This window comes from Ruditapes philippinarum, unplaced genomic scaffold (assembly GCF_026571515.1).
Source record: "Ruditapes philippinarum isolate M1 unplaced genomic scaffold, ASM2657151v2 ctg1346_1_1_1_1, whole genome shotgun sequence".
Taxonomy (NCBI): domain Eukaryota; kingdom Metazoa; phylum Mollusca; class Bivalvia; order Venerida; family Veneridae; genus Ruditapes; species Ruditapes philippinarum.
In genome coordinates this window covers 67,100-88,406 of record NW_026861213.1, presented here as the reverse complement: position 1 = coordinate 88,406, position 21,307 = coordinate 67,100, and the positions used below count along the sequence as shown (strand labels likewise).

General features: G+C 33.5%; 1 protein-coding gene and 1 long non-coding RNA gene across 2 annotated transcripts; one reads left to right on the top strand and one right to left on the bottom strand.

Annotated features, from left to right (window-relative positions):
- The first annotated feature begins 5,018 nt into the window (after window positions 1-5,018).
- On the top strand, window positions 5,019-8,047 carry LOC132714902 (uncharacterized). The gene is made up of 2 exons (XR_009623625.1): window positions 5,019-5,119; window positions 7,836-8,047. It is a non-coding gene; the product is annotated as an uncharacterized LOC132714902 (long non-coding RNA).
- Window positions 8,048-14,733: 6,686 nt separating this feature from the next.
- On the bottom strand, window positions 14,734-16,860 carry LOC132714897 (protein FAM124A-like). Its single transcript, XM_060697815.1, has one exon. The coding sequence runs from the start codon at window positions 16,850-16,852 to the stop codon at window positions 15,662-15,664; it is 1,191 nt and encodes a 396-aa protein (XP_060553798.1). The 5' UTR covers window positions 16,853-16,860; the 3' UTR covers window positions 14,734-15,661.
- Between the last annotated feature and the right edge of the window lie 4,447 nt (window positions 16,861-21,307).

Sequence of the window (21,307 nt, the reverse complement as noted above, 5' to 3'; positions counted from 1 at the left end):
TGTCACACTGGTTTACTTTAAACAAGCACGTCACACTTGTATGCTTTAAACTAGCATGTCAAGACATTATGAGGTTCATCTCTTGTAGGAAAATAATGCATCATGTCTACAGTTTGAAAAAAAGACGTACATATCACTGATTAAACATAAAATATATGTTTGCTGTATTCTTTAAACGTATCAAATATTGGAATATTAACATATTCGGCATTACTTTGTGTTCGGAGAGATATTAAAATCAGTCTGTGTCCGTCCTCATCAGATGATAAAGTTTTTTATATTGCATTTCGTAATATATCTATCTATCCTCTTTAATACTTTATTTTATATTTATTATTATCATATAATTTTCAACTTTATCTCCGTCTTCACTCACTAGGTTTTTAATGTTACCTTCATCAAATATGACAAGTTCACTCATTTTCATTATTATCTGATTTTATGGAATATTTCATTTGATATGATTATTCATAAAAAGTTGTAATTTATGACTTGATCTATCATTTCCTACATGATATACTTCCAACTTTACATATGAGCCGCGTCACGACAAAACCAACATAATGGGTTTGCGACCAGAATGGATCCAGACCAGCCTGCGCATCCGCGCAGTCTGATCAGGATCCATGCTGTTCGCGTACAAATCCTATTACAAGTAGAGAAACTGACAGCGAACAGCATGGATCCTGATCAGACTGCGCGGATGCGTAGGATGGTCTGGATCCATGCTGGTCGCAAACCCATTATGTTGGTTTTGTCATGACGCGGCTCTTATCTGTTCTTTATCGCCGCCGTCACCACAGATAACAGTATTGATAAAATAGTGAAAAACAGAATCCCCAAAGGCCTCAACAGACGGTAGGATTTTGAAGTACAACACCAATTAAAACTAAGATGTACAGACAAATCTTAATGTGTGAAGGCTACTTTTTCTTGATTTCGGAAACCTTAAGTCTAGATGTAAGGGATAGGACATGTTCTATTTTGAAAATATTGTCGTACAGATTTTTACTGACCTCTCACAATGACAAGTAACAGATAACCAAATTATCTCCTGATAATGTGTGTAATGAATGAAATTCCAGAACAATTAGGACTAAAAGGTAAACATAGTAGTAAGATGGAGTAAAAATGATGTTGAAAAACTCTTCAGGAGACCCAAAGTTGTGTTATGTTCGAATCCCAAATTATTCCGAAAATGATTATGTCACGGTATTGAATTGTTCTCTAAATAGGGGAGGGGAGGCAGTTTGTAGGCGGCCAGATAGCTTAGTCAGTAGAGCCGGTATTCCGAGGGTCCCAGGTTTGAGTCTCGGTCAGGCTTCACATAAAAAAAAATATATATATATATTTTTTTTAATGGAGGTGTTTCAATCATTACTCATGGCGAAAAAAAGTATTTAGTGAGAAATGTATGTAAAGGATCAATGTAAAGGGGTCCTTTTTAGGGGAAACCTCAGATGATTCTTACAGTGTAGAATTACCGTCTGAATGCAAGTGTTGTAAAGCTTTGAAAAGTGTACATCTTATCTTAGTGCTGCACAACTAAATCCTACCGTCTGTTGAGGCCTTAAAGAAAACCCAACACTTGCACCTATTAGAAACTATGACACGTTTGAATAAACTTACTATTATTTACCTTAATATATTGTATTTTCCCTCTTAAATTCATTATGCAAAGAAGAAAGACTTAATATTTTATGTGCATGAAACAAATAATATAACGGGTGTTATGTCTTAGTTAAATTCTATTTTTATCACGCAAACTCCATCCGTATTTTAGTAAACTATTAAAATGACATACTGGTCAGAATTTATAATTTCTTAAATACTGCCAAAATAATAAATCACTCACTGTAAGGTGGTATTTATTAGACGTCGCGTGCACGCGGCGGCTTCTAGATATGCATGCGTCCATTTAGCAATGGGGAAAATAGTCTTACTTTTGTTAAACTTTTTGTTTTAACAAAATTACACTGTTTTCAGAATCCTGAATAAAAATAGCTTTACTGATGAACAACATTACAACGAGCTTTAAGGGATTAAATTAACGTTTAACTTAAGTGATAGTATTTGAATATCATATTCTTTTTATTTTTGTTATTTTTATTTACCAAATAAATAATGTGTCAATGAGCCAGTCTATATTCTAATGACGGGAACCAAATTTGGACAGGGAACCAGGGGTATGACTAAAATACACAACGGAGATTTTTGGGCGAAAGGCGCATCAGACATTTTCTTTTTGCAAAGCAGACACAACTTAGTTAAATGATATTATTTTGATATTGTTGTTCTTTTGAAGACGATATGGCCATTCTAGGCAACTCACCTGAGGAAATAAACAATAATTTAGTTGCATTACACAGTTATAGTACAAAGTGGAGTCTAGAGGTAAATGTAGATAAAACTAAAGTTATGTTTTTTAAGAAGAGAGGTGGTTTGTTGCACTCTGATTTTTTTGTCTAATGACACACACCTAGATCATGTAAATGATTTCAATTATTCAATTAATTAAGGTAATTATTCTGGTAATTTTGCATTAAACCAGGAACAGCTTGTTGGTAAAACTTTGAAAGCGTTAAATGTATTACTGATAAACTGTAATGAATATAAACTGAAACCGAAGTTATTATGTCAGTTATTTGACTCTTTTGTTGGACCAATCTTAAAGTACGCAGCTGAGATTTTGGGCCACAATAAGTCTAAAGAAATTAAAAGTATACATCTAAAGTTTTGTAAAAGAATACTAAATGTAAATATATGAAGTTCAAATGCATCTGTTGTTATTGTTGTTGTTCTTGTTTTTGTGCTATTTAGGTGAAATAATATCAAAGAATGTTACGAATTATAGTTACTTTATTAACATTTTATCCTTTGTGCCTGATGTCATTTTTGTATGTGTTAAAGATAAAAGACATAGTCAGGATCTCTGTAAATCAGTCAAACTTAAATCAAAATGAGTTCATTCATTGTATGATACCATTCGATCAAATGCCAGGCATTGTGTGGTAATTTTTCACTTAAATACAGCTACATCATGTGAAACAATTAGTAACAACCTAGCCTTTGACGTCACACAATATACATACAAATTAAATGTATCGACAAATGATGTAAACAGCCACATGTAATAACACAATCAGCGATAACATTTGTTCTCTATTACAGTTGAATATCCGAAGCACTAATCAATTTTTCTTGGTATGTGCTCGTTGTTTAATAAGTTGCATATTTTTGTGAAAAAGGTAGAACCTAAAGCATTTTTTCACAAAATAATTTCATGTCTGAAGTTCTGAGTCAACTAATGTTTGTCCGTTGCGATAAAGATTGAAAGGTCTCCTCGAAGCAAACTACATTGGAAAAATTGCTTTTAAAAAAAAATAAAATTTCACCAGACAAAATGTAAAACCCCCCGACTGAGGCAAAAATTAGACGTTTAAACCCTAGATTTAAAATTTTAAAAATAAATCCTTTTTATTTTAAAAAATGTACTTGTGCATTCAGATTTTTTCTATCAAATACTCTTTAATAAGGAAAGCAAAATCGATTAAAAAAATCATTCCGATCCCGTAATTAAAAGAATTGCGATGAATTATACCCTTATCCCTGGTTCCCTGTCCAAATTTTGTTCCCGTCATTAGACTATAGACTGGCTCATTGACACGTTATTAAAAAGGATAAAAAGAAAAAGAATATGATATTCAGACATGACACTATCACTAACATTAAACGTTTATTTCAATTCCTTAAAGCTCTGTGATGTGTTGAACATCAGAAAAAACTGTTTTTATTAGTATAATATCTAAGAGAATCTGAACACAGTGTAATCGTGTAAAGAAAAAATGCAAGAATAGGCGAATGCATATTTACTAGCCGCCGCGTGCACGCGGCGTCTAATAACCGCAAATTATCAAATACATTCACCTAATATAAAACCATTTTACAAACAAAAACTGACAACAGTGAGAATTATACACAGATCACATGTCATTGATATATTTTACGAAATCAAATACTCAAAGCCTTTTGGCAATAGACCATCTGTGTTTGTTTTCGCATATGTTGCTACAAATGATGATACATTGCAATAACGTATGTCCATCCTCCGCGTACTTTTGTGAATAAAAGGCACACCACGTTTTGCTTATTCTGTTTGTGAAATTACACCGTCTTCAAAACATCTAAATTGCGAGAGGGATATTTAGTGACCCCAAAATTGGTTTTCAGTGTAATAATTGTACACGCCCCAAAAAAGGGGAAATCATTGATTTTTTTTATAAAACCGAAAAAAAAATTACCAATTTTTAAAAAAAATTGGGTTTAAATTAAAATTTTTTTTGAAAGTTTTAAAACCCGGTAATAATTTTTAAAAGATATTTAATTCAAAAGAAAATTAAAACCTTTTTTCAAAATCGAAAATAAGGCAATTGCGGTCCCCCTTCCAGCCAATGGTCAATCTTCAAAGAAAAAAAAATTTTTTAAAGTTAAAATTTATGTTTGATGAATTTTAAAAAGGTTATTTGTGGTTTAAAAAGGGAAATAAAAAATGGTTTTAGAAATTTTGGGAAAAATTTTTTTGGGGGGTTTTATTTCTGTTTAAAAATAGACGATTTAAAAGCGATATTGTCTTTTTAATTTTTTTCCCTCGAGTAAACTGGTTTTAGAAACACGTTATTTTTAAAAGATATTTATTACATTTTATACTGTACATGAATTAATTTTGTTGACAAAAAAAATTCTTACACCATTCCTATCTAAATGATTAGTCAATCTTAAAATGTTATAATGTGTGATTTAAACATCTAATCCGTGGTGTAAATAAATTTTTACCGTTATAGCTTCAGGTTAAATTAAGTGAAGCCCCTGTTGTGTTGTTACAAAAATTTTTTTAATGAAAAGTTTTCCCCGGATTGCCGGGAAAAAACCCTTTGTCAATTTTTTCCCGAGTTTTCCCCTTTCCCCACTATTTTCTTTCAGGACGCAAAACTGATTAGCCCCAATGTTTTTTTGCCCCCATTAGCAGTCGGGGTGTTAGAAGCAAATTGCCGCAGGCCACATTATATGATAGGAACAGATGGCATCACAAGGTGCAAGGTGTGCGACACAAACGCTTGCGGTTTGTATTCATTCTTTCATTCATTCATTCATTCATTTTTTCATGATATAGTTAGATAATATGAAAATGACAGGCTCGGTATGATTCCATGGATTCTGTGTGTGAGTTTGTTAATGGTAGTTGATAATAATACCTCTATAACACTGATTTAAATAGCACATTATGCATAATTGTCAAAGCTAGAATAGGAGGATTGTAAGTGTGATTTGATCAACTTTTAAGACTTTAGTGCACGTTTCTTTCCTTAGCATTCAATAAACAGTATTTTCCCAACAAATTCAAAATGGCATAATATCCTCTTTATGTTATCTTAAAGTTTAACATATAATATCGATCAACTTTTTTGTGTTTTTACATTGCTTATGTTATCCAGATTTAATTATTGTTGTCTTTATATATGTGGCCTGCTTTTTTAATTTTGACTTTTGGCGTATCATCTGTGATATGGTTCCATGATAACCGCCGTATGTGCACATCTGCGGATGTTTCAAACTTCATGTTAAATGTTGAATTCTGCTTAAGCCGGTGCTAGGTGGCGTGGACGGTAGTTTGCACTTGACAGTTCCGTCCATGAACAGGCTCAATCAAACCGAGTCTGCAATATTTTCAATTTTGCCATGTTGGGCTTTCTTTAGGGATTCTTATTTTCTCTATTTTATCGCCACATCAGCGGTGTTTGTGCCGTGTGGAGGCTGTAAAAAGTCGTCCCGTGCATTCAATCAGAGATGTTATATTTCCGATCCTTAAAGATCGTTCAGCACGACATTTTTGTTTTGCTTGTAATTTAGTTCATTCTATTCGGCTATTTTCTTGTTGGGTGGTTCCAGTATTCCTCACTTGAATACTGTTGAATCACCCTTCGATTATGTGGCCTGCTTTTTAAATTTGTCTTTTGACGTATTATCTGTGATATGCAGGTTTCATCACCTCTGATCCCCTTTCAAAATTCCATTTTATTAACTTCCGCCCATTGTTTTCTCGTTTTGGGCACACGCATATTTTTACTCGGTTTTCATGGAATGGCACTTACGTGTCACATTGAAGGTTCCATGATAACCGCAATATGAACATATCTGTGGGGTGGGTGCGGGGGATGGGGCGCTCTTCTTTCATCCGTATGTCTGAAAAATCTTTGATACTGGAAATCATACTAGATCTGAAATGTCTGTTAGCACTTTTAAACTTCTTTTTGACCAGGGTTATTGTCTATGTGTATTTTTAAGCATTAACATCTGCATACACAGTTTATACATTTGTTTCATGTTCCTGTTAATAGCATTTTGAAGCTTTCTTACACCTTCTTAGAAAAATGATATCGCTTAAATTATGTTTGCCTGTAAAAGAGAATATTTAGCACACTGATTGATAGTATATTTTACGTTAATAATTAGGATATATTAAGAGTTTTTATAAAATGTCAAAAGAGTAAACATGTTCATTTCCAAATCATTTTTATATATATTTTATATGCAAGAATTTATAAACAATGTATACATTTATGCATACAATTATTGTCTTTTTTACCAAATGGGACTGTATACGCCGCTTTTCGTGTAATGGCACGAACGTGACACATTACATTTCCATGATTACTGACGTATGAGCACATCTACCGATAAAATTTAAAAGTTGACCCTTTTCATGTTAAGTGTTGAATCTCTGCTGTACTAGGGGCATGTACGGTATTTTGAAATTACCACTTGATCAGACTCAATCAAACCGAACCAGCAACATGTTTTAATTTTGCTATTCTTTTGGGATTTTTTTCCGAGGAGGATTAAAACGGTATACATCTTAGCTCTTACAGAGCTCTACAAAAATAGATGTCTTAACATATCAATGTTTTGAAGCAATTTTTTCTAAGGGTTGCTTTTTAACGGATTTAAAACAGAGAAAATGATAACCCCTAAAGAAAGCCCAACATTGCTGCAGTATTGGTTTGATTGAGCCTGTTCGTGGGCGGTACTGAATAGTGCAAGTTACCGTCCACGCCCACCAACACCGGCTTAAGTAGAATTCAACATTTAAAATGAACTGGTAAAATTTTGATGTGTTCATATGGCGGTTATCATAGAACCTTCAATGTGACGCGTCTATGAAAAGCGGCATATGGCCCAAGTAAAAATGCATGTGCCTAAAAGAGAAAACGATGGGTGAAACTAAATAAAATGGAATATTGAAAGAGAATCAGAGGTTATGAAGTCTGCATATCACAGATAAGTTGTCAAAAGACAAAATTAAAAAGCAGCAACATATGCTGAGGGATAATATCAAATTTGAAAAAAACTAAAGGTACCAAAAACATGCCTTCACAACAATAATGTCGTGCTGAACGATCTTCAAGGATGGAAAATACAACATCTTATATTAAATGTACGGGGAGACGTTTAGAGTTCCCACACGGGGCAAATAACACTAATGTGACAATAAGATAGAGAAAATAAGAATCCCTAAAGAAAGATCAACACGGCAAAATTGTAAATGTCGCAGGCTCGGTTTGATTGAGCTCCAGTCCATCTATAAATTGTGCAGTATCGTGAAGTTTAAAGAAAATATTAAGAATTTTGGACTGTCGAATTATGTGAATGTGTACGTATATTTTGATTGTCCCTTTAAAGTTTTTGTTGAAAATTGTCATTACGGCGTTATATAGTGTTATATCCAACCTAATATTTATACCATTTCTTAATTAACGATGCTTTCACGTTTATTTCAGGGGACAAAAAAGATGTTTGCCCTTCGAACTATTGTCCTAATGATGACAAGATTTTAGATAAATGCCGTATCAAACAGTATACTATAGGTCGTGACGGGATCACGGTATGTCCAGTATGTGACAAAGACGCGTGTAGAAAAACACATAGTCACGGACATGAAGTTATTGTAGCATAATTATGACATAAATGTAATAAACCACTATGAAGTTTACTTGCATTGTTTCTATTTGTTTGGGTCGTCAGACCAAACATATAATGGTAGCGAAATTTCAGACCCTGATGCTGTTAATTGCAAATGCCGAAAGTAGTCCGCTTTTTTGAAGCGGTTTCTTCCCTTTATATGTACACTAACACCGAAAAATTCAGGGGAGATCACTGCGTAGAGAATGTCAAATGACAGGCGCATTAATTTTCAAGCAAAATAGTTTCCGAATGGTCGAAGATTTCTAATATTGTTTTATTCTTTATAGATATACATGCTAATATAGTAAGCTCCATGATTATTTACATCTGTGTTAAACAACAGTTAACTTTAGCGTCGAAATAATAAAGTGTTACATATCATAATTTAGGATTTCTTCAGGCCGTTATCATATAACTTCACCGTTTGCGCGCTCGCTTAGAAAGCGAGAGGTTTGGAGTTCAAATCCCAGTTAAGGCAACTCATTTTTTTTTCAAATTGTTTAAGTCAAATAAACATTAAATTGAATATATGTGTTGCAATTAGTCTTATAGACAATTTACTACAATTAAAACGCTGGAAAGCATTGGTGGCTCTATACAAAAACAAATTGGTTTATAATCTCACAACCTTTACCTTTCTGACATTCTGAGACTTAAACAAATTCAGCGCCTTCTGTGCTTTGATTACTTTTGTTGTTTACGTTTACCGCTTGCTGAGTTTTTTGTGTTTGTTTGCGTCAGTTGTGTGCGGTTCAGTTAAAGTACATTCCCGGAATGACATGTATTGAAAGGCAGTCTAAATGAATTAAAAGTGTTGAGAACTCATTGCATTTACGCAACAAATCCTGATAATACAATATCTAATCGTATTTAATGTTTAATAATAGCATACATAAATATAATCCATTCATGATTATGAGCCTAAAGTTATGAGAAGCGAAAATATGAAAACATTAATTTACTGGTTTGTACATGGGTCTCTGTAATGTTGCATTAGTTCAGAGCATAGATTAGAAAGACATTATTAACGCGTAACCCCTCTATAGCAGCCAGTCTTTCCAGGATCCAGCTTAAAGGGTAATTTGTGCTATAGGGATTTTACTGAGGATAAAGAACTTTTTCCATTTAACGACAACGTGAAAATACTTTTAAGCATTTATAACGTACTGCTTTGCTCATAACAGCAGCAATATATCGAAAAAAGAGGGATCCTCTTTAAGTGGTAATAAAAATATAAATAATAAATGTTCATTGCAGCTGTTGTATTTTGTTTCATAAAAATAATGAATTGATAAACAATGCTTTTTCGATTTGAGTCTGTTAAAAAATCGATATAGCAACGTTACTTGTGTTCCCTTTTCCCGATTGAAGGGGTATCGTGTCGTAGGGTCTAGACGGGAATTAATGATGAAAATTATACAGCTATTTTTTCGGAAAAGAATGTAGCTGGACGTATTGCATATAGAGTAGTTTACGCATAAATATCTGGAAAAAAGTGACCCTTTAGGAAGCATTTAAATCAGCGAAATTACATGAAAATTGCAGACCCGGTTTGATTGATTGTGTACAGGAGTGATAATGAAAAAAGTGCAACATCACTCACCCCCCTGGCACCGGCTTGAGTGGTATTCCATTTTCAATACTTAAAAGTGCTGGAATCAATGATTACAAAGGACCAGAAAAATGTAACAACACTTGTGAAGTACGTGGCAACTTTTAACGGCTGCCACACTGCACTTAACACCTGCTGTTGTGATGTATAAATATCTGGAAAAAAGTGATCGCAAGTATTAAAATCAGCACAAAATAAACAAATGAAAATTGCAGACCCGGTTTGATTGAGTCTGTGCATGATGGATAATGAAAAAGTGCAACATCCCCCCCCCCCCTCCAGCACCAGCTTGAGCGGTACTCAATTTGCTGGAATCAATGATTCGGAAGGACCAGAAAAAATATAACAGCACTGAAATGAAGTACAGGGCAACTTTTTACGGCTGCCACACGTCATTTAACGTGATGAATTGATGTATAAATATTTAGTAAAAAAAATTATCTCTCGAATTAAGACTAATATGAATACTTTCGAAAAATGTTAAGCAGTCGTGGGTTTTAAAGACTTATTATCTAATCGTCTTCTATAATTTTCTTGTCGGTTTCTGTTATTTCCTATTTTGTATTTAATTTATTTAAATTAACACCCCGTCCGTGCTTTGCCTTGTGTTCTATGGTGTCCTGCTGGGCTCCTTTCCAGTAGTCTTATGTTGCTGGGTCGTGTGGGGGATACATTCATTGAATGCTACCCTTCCTTATTGATCATCTTTTACATTATAGTATTTACATGGGCGTTTATGTTATTGTATCAAATAATATATATAAGAATATTTAATATCAATAACCCTGGCATTTGAACCTGTCTCCAAAATACACGCATTGATTTGGAGTAATTTCAAAAATACAGATTTTATTAAGAAACAAAACAAAAGATAGCCTACGTGGCTGATATAAGATGACATAAATAGCTAGACCACTAAGTGTCATTGATCGGCTCTGGTAATTGTTGTAATTATATGAGAATTAATCTACTGGCACCGCATGAGGAACCTGGTATAGGATGACAGAAGGTTATACCTTACTTTAGATCAAACATTCCGCAGGATACAGATTTAATTGATTTGGATCACGATAAACAAGTATATATAGATTATTGCATTGAGAAATTGAGAAATGGGGAATAAAATATTTGTTTTCTCGTTCAAACAGCAATCATGTTTCTGATCTTTTTTATCTTATTTAACTTTATGCTTATCATTCATAAAACAATAGCCAAATGAATTGTTAAATTTTGTTTCAGTTATTGACGTAATCGTGCTTAATTTCCAGCAGAGCAAATCGTTACAGTAAAGAAAAATCCAAGTACGTATCATGAAAAACGTATTCATGAGTGGCTAAAGCAACTTTAATCATAAAATTGTCATCAAGTATTTTTTGTATTAAAGTCAGAGATATATATTCATATTCTTTTTAGTTAACATTTTCCTTTCAGAACAAAACATTAAGTAGCCCGGACTTCATAAACAACTGCTATTGTACATGTATGTTTTGTTTATTGGGATATAAAATTTTATGAAGATTAGAATACCTATTACTTGCACAGTTATGTCTTAAATTTCTTTCTAAGACGAAGAAAGTGCATCGCATACCTGTTCTCATGTTGGACACGCTCTTAAAGTTCATCCTGTAAACTGTATTCAGTTCTAGAGAATAGATGAATAGATGTAGTGGTGTTTTACCACAACATATAACACATTTGAAACAACAAAGATTGCCGGGCAAACAATATGCCACATCCGCTTTCTTAAGTGATCGTTGCGCAACATTTATTTAAGCAGGGAATACTGAGTTGAACGGTTTTGTTATTTCCTCTAAAGACTGAAACAGATTAATAATTATTGTGACCTCTTCACAGTTTCATAAAATTCGCCAAATTCAAAAACAAATGATGGTCAGATATACTTACGTATTTGATTAATGTTTAACGAACATGTAAATGGGATAACTGACTAAGGGCATTTTATTTATAACGTGCACTATGTTTTGACACTTTGATACTTCAATAAACTTTAATGTTTGATACAAATAAATTATTGGTGACTCAACTATGTTATAATTGAGCCGCGTCATGACAAAACCAACATAATAGGTTTCCGACCAGCATGGATCCAGACCAGCCTGCGCATCCGCGCAGTCTGATCAGGATTCATGCTGTTCGCTTACAAAGCCTTTTACAAGTAGAGAAACTGATAGCTAACACTATGGATCATGATCAGACTGCGCAGAGGTGCAGGCTGGTCTGGATCCATGCTGGTCGCAAACCCACTATGTTGGTTTTGTCATGACGCGGCTCAATTATTGTTATATATAGTAAGCAAAAACTTACTCTATCTGATGACGTTTTTTTTTTAACTGGCAATCAAAATCAGGCTTTTGTTTATCGTTATTATTTCGGCACGTGTTCTATAACGTCATCCGTTGATATGATCACTGATTTGATTGCATATCATTGATCATTTTCATACGGTTCAATTAAAGCTATTTTGTGATGATTCGGTCTGTAAAATAGACCAATTTTTTATAACTTGTTTATTGGTATAATTACAGTTGATTTATAAAAGTTATAAACCTGTTAAAACGATGCAAATCATGAATAGATTTTAGCTTATTGTACCATACTTGTTTTATACAATAAACTTTGCTAGCAGATTATGATAAATATTGATGATTTAGCTTACATGTTAGTAGGCCTTTTAACAAGTATTCATATAAGTATACTTCATAAAATACTAGCCATTGTGCATTTTATGGGAATTATTCATTGAACTCGCAGTTTAGACGGCCCTCATTTTTGCCCCTGAAGTTGCATAGTGGACTGAAACAAAACGTCATGCTATATGTAAAATTAGAGTATTGCAAATAAATTAAAGTTGAATTGAAATGAAATTGAAAATGACTATGATGCACTTTCTGTTTTGAAGTTATTTATTCATACAACTCATAATAAAATATCTTTTATCTACAATCTACTTTAAGTATCAAGATAATGACGATACAGTTAAGGTACAAATACAAATCATGAAATTGTTCAAATAACTGATATTCTATGTAGTCATAAAGTCTTCGGTTTAAAGTGTACATTATACCGAATAAAAATGCCTTTCAACATCAAAAGATATATGGAAAAAAAAACACAGGAATACGAGTTTCCAAAATACATGCATTTCATAAACTGATTTTATGTATGATCAAAAAGTTCTCGGCCCGATATACTTCTAGCTATTACACTGACATTTACACACAATGCGTCGAAAGCCGATATCTTATTGAAGATTTTTACACAGATTAAGTAACACAAAACTTTGATCAGTAGAAGTAGACTTCCCCTTCCTATATCACTGTGAAAAAAATGGGCTGCTAAATTTAAGAGGGGCAGGGAGAGCATTTGAGATGATCGGGTGTGGGGGGGGGGGCAAAGAGGCCACCAACGATGAAACTGCCGAAACTGTACACGATCTGGTCATGTGCGACTGCGAAGCATTGCATAAGCTTTGGTTCAGTTCAGGTATTTTTGACTAATGTCTATGTTATGTCAAAAGTTTCCGCTAGATTGGTCCCCAGACAGTTGACTGACGACCAGAAACAGATCAGGCGTGACATTTTTAGATATCTTTTGTCTCGCTACGAGGTTGAACCTGATTTTATCTACCGGATCTTAACTCAGGATGAAACATTGGTCCATCACTTCAATCCAGAATAAAAAAAACAGAGCATGCAGTGGAAGCACCTTGAATCATGCCCTCCGAAGAAATTCAAGAGGGTGCCATCAGCAGAGAAGATGGCTTCATTTTTTTGGGATAGTCAGTCAGGGGATAATCAGTATTAACTATCTTGTGAAAGGCCGTACCATAAACGGTTTGTACTATGCAGACGAATTGAAACGTCTGCGTCAAGAAAATCGCACTTAAAAGGCGGTGCAAACTGACTCATGGCGTTCTGCCCCTGCACGACAATGCGCCAGCTCACAAATCCAAAAAAAATTATAGAAAATCAGAATCCCTAAAGAAAGCCCAACACGACAAAATTGAAAAAAAGTTGCAGGCTCGGTTTCATTAAGCCTGTTCGTGGACGGTTATGAAAATTGCATGTTATCGTCTACGCCCCCTAGCATCGGCTTAAGCAGAATTCATCATTTAAACAAGTTGCGATGGCTGCTGCAGCTGACTGGCTTTGAAATTCTTCCCCGTCCCCCATATTCTCCGGACTTGGCGCCCTCTGACTGCTTCCGAAACAAAAAACCAAGCTTCGTGGTAGACGTTTTGGAAGCAATGAAGGTGTCATGGAGGCGGTAAATGAGTTCTTTGAGGACCACAATAGAGAGTTTTATTTTGAAGGGTTAAACAAGTTGGAGCGCAGGTAGGCAAAGTGCATTGATGTACAGGGCGATTTTATTGAAAAGTAAAACCATTAGTTGGGTTCAAGGACTTTTTGATCAACCCTCGTATATTTTGATAAAAAGTTATATCTTTTAAAAGCTTGGTGATGAAACCCGCAATAAAAGTTTACTGGCATTGTCGGGTGCAAAATAAGATTTTAAACATACATATAGGAATAACATACAACTACTTAACTGATTTGATTTTCATACTCACTTTTTTGGTATAAGAACACATTTCTCGGGGACTTGTATTTTCAAATTAAATCATAATTTTACACATCTCAATTCCAAGGACAAATGAATATGACTTTAATTAAAATAATTTATTCATACTTTGTGTAATTTTGAAAACATGTTTGCCCATCACGTGTATGCATTTATGTGCGTGCGTGTGTATGAAGGTAAACTTGATCACATATATTTGTTTAAGATTAATTCAGTTTAAAATAAAAATGATATTCATAAACGTCGCCTATCGCTTGATCAACAAAAGTAAAAGTTTACTTTTTTGTAAATGACATATAAAACAGCAAAAATCTTCAAAAGTGGTAAATAGAGCCCTGCTTTAAGTCGGATACCCATATGTCTTGTACCAAATGCAAGCAACATAAAAATCTCAGCATGGGCGGTGTTATGGGGTATTTATAGTTTGATACACAGTATGGTATGAGGATAAAGTGTTTATATCAATCCAACATGTAAATTAATGTAAAATCATTTCAAAATCATTTCTTAACAAGATTTATTCAAATTAAGTAACTTTATGCTGACAACATATAATTAAATAGTTTGATTTAACGACACGATAATATCTAAAATATCAAATTTAGAAATTTTGATGCAAATCTTATTGAATACATGCAAATTGAATCTCTTCAACAATTATCAGAAAATGCAAATGTGACAGGTAAAAACTTGAGCAAAATAACTATTGAATAAATTTCATAATAAACTATATTTGTTAATTAAATATTTTAATCTAAAAGAGTATGGCATTGATAATTTTGTCAGTAATGTGGACACTAATTTATACAAAACAATTCAATCACATAAATGATTATAAAGATGAACTGCTGTGTACTATTTGTTATTAAACATCTGTTTGGGTTGGTAATGGTTGCAAACAAAGACTAGTTAATATTTAAAAAAAAGAATACAGCAATAAAACATGTGCAGTCCCGAATTCACGTTGTTGCGTTGCGTGCTATATGTACATTTATACATTTATTTCGAATGAAATGTTGACAAAAATCACAAATAACAATAAATGGTTGAACAGTTAATAGGTTAAACAACGCTTAAACCCGATGTGTGTTTTGCAATATATAAAAAAACGTTATGCTTTAATCATATGGCACAGATCAGAACAGAAAAGAATGTAATTACAGTTATAAACGAGTATAGTAATTATCAATTGTCTATATTAAACAGCCTTTTGTACACTACATAATTATCATTTCGAAAGCTGCACAAAAAATGTATTGTTATAATTACACGTATCAAATTATCTCTCAATATTTCAATATATTACAATAATTACAAACAATTATGAGTTGTTATAATAAGAATTCTAAGGTGTATTTAGTGTTCTGCGACATAGATTCACCTTTTAACTAAAATAAAATACTTATTTGAAAATATGACAGTTCCACTTCAGATATAGACTGGCGTAATTTGTTTTCCATGTTTTGTCTTTCTTTCAGAAGCGCTCGCTTTATTTTTAGATGATTTTCCGTTATGTTTCCCGGTGGACTTTTGATTTTTATCATTGATAGTACTATTTTCAGATGAATTTTCATGTCTAAGCGTCAAACTAGAAGAACTAGAACTTGCATAACCTTCACTTTTTTCACTTTGGTTTCTTGATTTGCGTTTGTTTTCAGAACGCTTGGAACGCTCTGTGTGAACGAGATTGTCGTTATTTGGTCCATCTAAGTCCGAATATCTCCCTGAGTCATGACTACCAGCCGTGCTTTTTAGACTTTTGACGTCATCAAAGCCGGTACAGCTATCTAAACTAAATGTGTTCAATGCATTGCAAGCTCCGGCAAGATTTGAGCAATCGTGTGAACTATTAAAATCCGTTTCATACAGAACAACAAGATTTCCGTCAGGGTCGCGTGTTGTGTAAACATTTCCGCCGACGTGTTCGACTTCATTGTCAGATACTAATTCAACCACTTTAATGTTTTTAATGTTGAAACTAACATAGGCAGATTCCACAGGAATAGGGTAAATATACTGAGATCGTTTGAGAGACAATTGAATGTCTAATCCAGGCTGTCGATATAACTCGAATACGCAAAACTCGGGTTTATTCGTTTCAATCTCAGTATCTGTTATCGTCCGATAGAATTCAACCATTGCGGGAAAGTTATGTACATAAAGATTGACACGCAAGTGTTCGTTTTCATTAAGAACTGGGCAAGCAGCAAATAAGGGCAAGTCGTCGGCAAGCTTGTAAAACTCCTGTTTCGCCAGAGGTGTTCGAGGTACGTTCTTGTTATGTAGTTCTACTTTGTGATGGAACTGCCACGGTGACTTTTTTAGAACTTTTTCAACATCATCCAAGCACATTCTTCCTGTCTCCCGAACAAACAGCATAACACTTATTGCAGGTGTAATCAGGCAACCGTCTATACTCTTTTCGTGCTTTGTCTGTTTTCTTTTATCCTCTTCGGGTGGCATTTCGTCAACATCAACAATTTGTTTAGCTGGGTCTATCCAGTCAGTAAGGGACGACAAAATTCGATCTAGCGCCGTTCCGCGTCCTTCAGGTGCCAAAAGAGTCAGCCTTAGTCCGTATGCATTTCCGCTTTCACTTTCCATGGGATTTTCAGACATATTTAATATGAAATACTCAAGTATTCACGTCTCTATATTTTGTAGTGATACTAATGTTCTTTCAACATAATGAGTTTGACTCATTCCATTTTAACTGATAAAGTATAATATATATTTATATCATTTTAAGTACGTGTTATTACTCCCAAATGAACTCAGGTCCTATATGTACATAAAATATGTCAGATATTACACATAAAACTAGATTTTATGGTCCATTTTTTCTTAATCCAAAACATGGTATGTCACTACAATGCTTCGTCATCTTTGTCAACAGAGTTTTAATTCTTTGAGTCAATTTCGTATCATTTCGTTCGTTTCTTCCAATTCTTTATATCCGTGCAAACAAAACTTTGATGTAAAACATTATTGTTAAGTTAATTTAACAATATATCTGTACAAACAAAACACGTTCATAAACCTTGTTTTAGTTTCAATACATCGGTTTTGGTTTCAAATTTGATGTCATCGGCTTTGAATTCCTTTCAAAATATTATATCCATATTCTATATTCTAATTAAAGTCGACTTATTTACGATCATTTATACATATTTACATAAAAAACATGTTTTTGTACCGAGGTTCGCAAGTTATTGTACAACATGAAGAAAAGATAATCCAATTAATTAGTGTGCGACAGTATGTGACGTTATCACAGGACATATCTTCGACGTGTCGTAAAGTCCCAATAATTCATACAAATAACAAACAAATTGTCACAAAAGTACACGCACACCTCCTTTTTATACCTTTATTGTTGTATAAAAATGTAAGGAATGAAATTCGCATGTACACAATATAAACTATTATTTAATTTATATTTAAATCTCATCTAAAAGCCGTTAATATGTTGCCCTTTTTATGACTATATAAACCATTTAAGTAAAGATATAGAATTCAACTTGCCAACAAAGTCTTTGAAATTTGAAACCTGCTTTTCATAGTACGTTTTCATATGTAACCGATGTTATACATTTTATGTTCTTTTTATATCACCTGTTTATGTATAAGTAATTTATTTGCTCGACGTGTTTAAACATCTCATTATGTTTTGATTGTCATTTTATAATTCCAATTTATCTGCTTTTATGAAATACGTCTTCTTTCATAAATCATAACACTACTTTCCCATCAGAAATAACTGAAGGCGCAAGTTTTACATACATATATAGCTGTACACAATTTTAGTCTATTACTTTCTTCCCATTGAATTCTGAATGTATCCCCTTCTTAACCTTATTTCACATCTATGAGTTCAAATTTCTTAAAAAGCAATTTATTTTAAAAATATTTCCTCTAGCTGATGGTTAATCCTCCCTTTTTAACTTGTCTTTCATGTGTGGCAGCGAGACATCAAGATTAATTCAGCGTGTCTTAATTGTTACAATAGCGTTCACGGATTTTGTTACCGTATCATTTACATCGTCCTGTTTAAAAATCGCTCGTTTCTCTCCCAGTATCAGTCCGTGTACCACCTACAAAATCGCTATCTGTCAACAATCATGTTCTTTGTATTATCTTAAAACTTAACTTCAAATCAGTTTGAAAAACTTCCGTCATCTTACATTTGTATAATACAACTATGCCAAATATAAAAGTCTAATATATTTCACGAAAACCAGCATTTTTCCCATATTTCTTTTACTATAAAAAACAATGTCTTTTGAATGAGGATTTTAATCCGACCTGCTTTAAATGTTTGGTCTATTTCGTTATCTGGTAATTATTTCCTCACATCGTTACTGTAACATAACCACTGTATAATTAACTAAGTCAGTAGAAGATTGTGTGCATGGTTAGAGCTGATTGAAGATAAACTTTAAGCTATCCGACAGTAGTTCAATAAGATCGCAAATTACAACCAATCAATGAGCATCAATTATTTATTTCAAGATTTAGTAAACAATTAGTAAAGCGGTCGATCAATTTTGAAATCGTTTACAAGCTTTTGTTTTAAAGTATTTATTTTTATACAATTTATAATGAGATAAAATGATATACTAAACTAATGTAAGTCCTCAGTAAAGTTTATCTTAGATCTATTTATTCATCTTCTCCAACTTCAAATCTAACATACAATAGTTAGTAGATCTCTCGATGTAACAAAATTGATATTGGTTTATTAACACTGAGACATCCGTTCAGACGAAATAACAATTAACGCATATGACATTTTTCTTTCATTCTTTCTTGATATAAAGTTTTTTTTATCAAATTTTAGATACGTTTTGAGGCTAAATGATGTAAGATTTGAATGAAAACATGTTAGAAATAACAAAATATGCCTGTATAATAGTGCCAGTAATTATGGTTATATTATTTACATTGTCTATACTGTCTACAATGTAAAATGCCCTACAGATCATGGACTTTATTAAAATGTAATTTTCTTTCCCAGTGTGAATTTGTTCTTTACAGCAATAACATATCACACAATTTTAATACAAAATGCTTAAAAGGCATACTGCATGCAATAGCATAGCATAACTAGCATAGCTATAAGCATAGTACAGCTATAAGCATATCATAGCTATAAGTATATCAAAAGCGTAGTTTAGTGTAGTTATACCATAGCATAGCGTGAAATCGTCTTCTCCACTTTGCGTATAGTTTAGTGTATTTTACCGTCATTGAATGATGGTTTATGCATTGTTATAATGTATTGATCATTTTCTATAGTAAGTTTTACAACAGTGTTGTTTAAAACAATTTAAACAATGCATTATTTATCACAATCCTAAATAGTTTTCTTTATCTAGTTGTAATCTAAGATAGTGGTCATGGTCTCAGGGTAGTTTTATGAAGTAATATTTCACGTTTAAATGGATGAAAATACTGTGTCTAACGATTTACGACTCAAATTTGTGATATATATACATATTATTATATACTATGTTTACATTTAACATCAATAATTATTGTTGTCTGAATTATCAGTTAGGTAAGAGACATTGTACGGCCATTAAATTGTTGCATTCATTGTCAGTAACGTTTAGAGACATTGCAGGGTGGTAAGATTGTTGCCTACATTTCCAGCAAGGTTAAGAGACTTTGCAGGGTGGTCCGATTGTTGCCTATATTGTCAGTAAGTTTAGAGACATTACAGGATTGTTAGATTGTTGCCTGTAATGTAAGTAAGTTATAAACATTTCAGGGTGGGCAGATTGTTGCCTGTATTGTCAGTAAGTTTAGAGACATTACAGGGTGGTTAGAATGTTGCCTGTAATGTAAGTAAGTTATAGACATTTCAGGGTGGGCAGATTGTTGCCTGTATTGTCAGTAAGTTTAGAGACATTACAGGTTGGTTAGAATGTTGCCTGTAATGTAAGTAAGTTAATGACATTTCAGGGTGGGCAGTTTGTTGCCTGTATTGTCAGTAAGTTTAGAGACATTACAGGATTGTTAGAATGTTGCCTGTAATGTAAGTAGTTATAGACATTTCAGGATGGGCAGATTGTTGCCTGTATTGTCAGTAAGTTTAGAGACATTACAGGATTGTTAGAATGTTGCCTGTAATGTAAGTAAGTTATAGACATTTCAGGGTGGGCAGATTGTTGCCTGTATTGTCAGTAATGTTAGAGACATTACAGGGTGGTTAGAATGTTGCCTGTAATGTAAGTAAGTTATAGACATTTCAGGGTGGGCAGATTGTTGCCTATATTGTCAGTAAGTTTAGAGACATTATACAGGGTGGTTAGATCTTGCCTGTAATGTAAGTAAGTTATAGACATTTCAGGGTGGGCAGATTGTTGCCTGTATTGTCAGTAAGTTTAGAGACATTACAGGATTGTTAGAATGTTGCCTTTAATGTAAGTAAGTTATAGACATTGCAGGATGGGCAGATTGTTGCCTGTATTGTCAGTAAGTTTAGAGACATTACAGGATTGTTAGATTGTTGCCTGTAATGTAAGTAAGTTATAGACATTTCAGGGTGGGCAGATTGTTGCCTGTATTGTCAGTATTGTTAGAGACATTACAGGGTGGTTAGAATGTTGCCTGTAATGTAAGTAAGTTATAGACATTTCAGGGTGGGCAGATTGTTGCCTGTATTTTTAGTAAGTTTAGAGACATTACAGGATTGTTAGATTGTTGCCTGTAATGTAAGTAAGTTATAGACATTTCAGGGTGGGCAGATTGTTGCCTGTGTTGTCAGTAAGTTTAGAGACATTACAGGATTGTTAGATTGTTGCCTGTAATGTAAGTAAGTTATAGACATTTCAGGGTGGGCAGATTGTTGCCTGTATTGTCAGTAATGTTAGAGACATCACAGGGTGGTTAGAATGTTGCCTGTAATGTAAGTAAGTTATAGACATTTCAGGGTGGGCAGATTGTTGCCTGTATTTTTAGTAAGTTTAGAGACATTACAGGATTGTTAGATTGTTGCCTGTAATGTAAGTAAGTTATAGACATTTCAGGGTGGGCAGATTGTTGCCTTTATTGTCAGTAAGTTTAGAG

Coding starts and splice junctions, on each gene's coding strand:
- LOC132714897 (XM_060697815.1), bottom strand. CDS start 16,852: ATGTCTGAAAATCCCATGGAAAGTGAAAGCGGAAATGCATACGGACTA.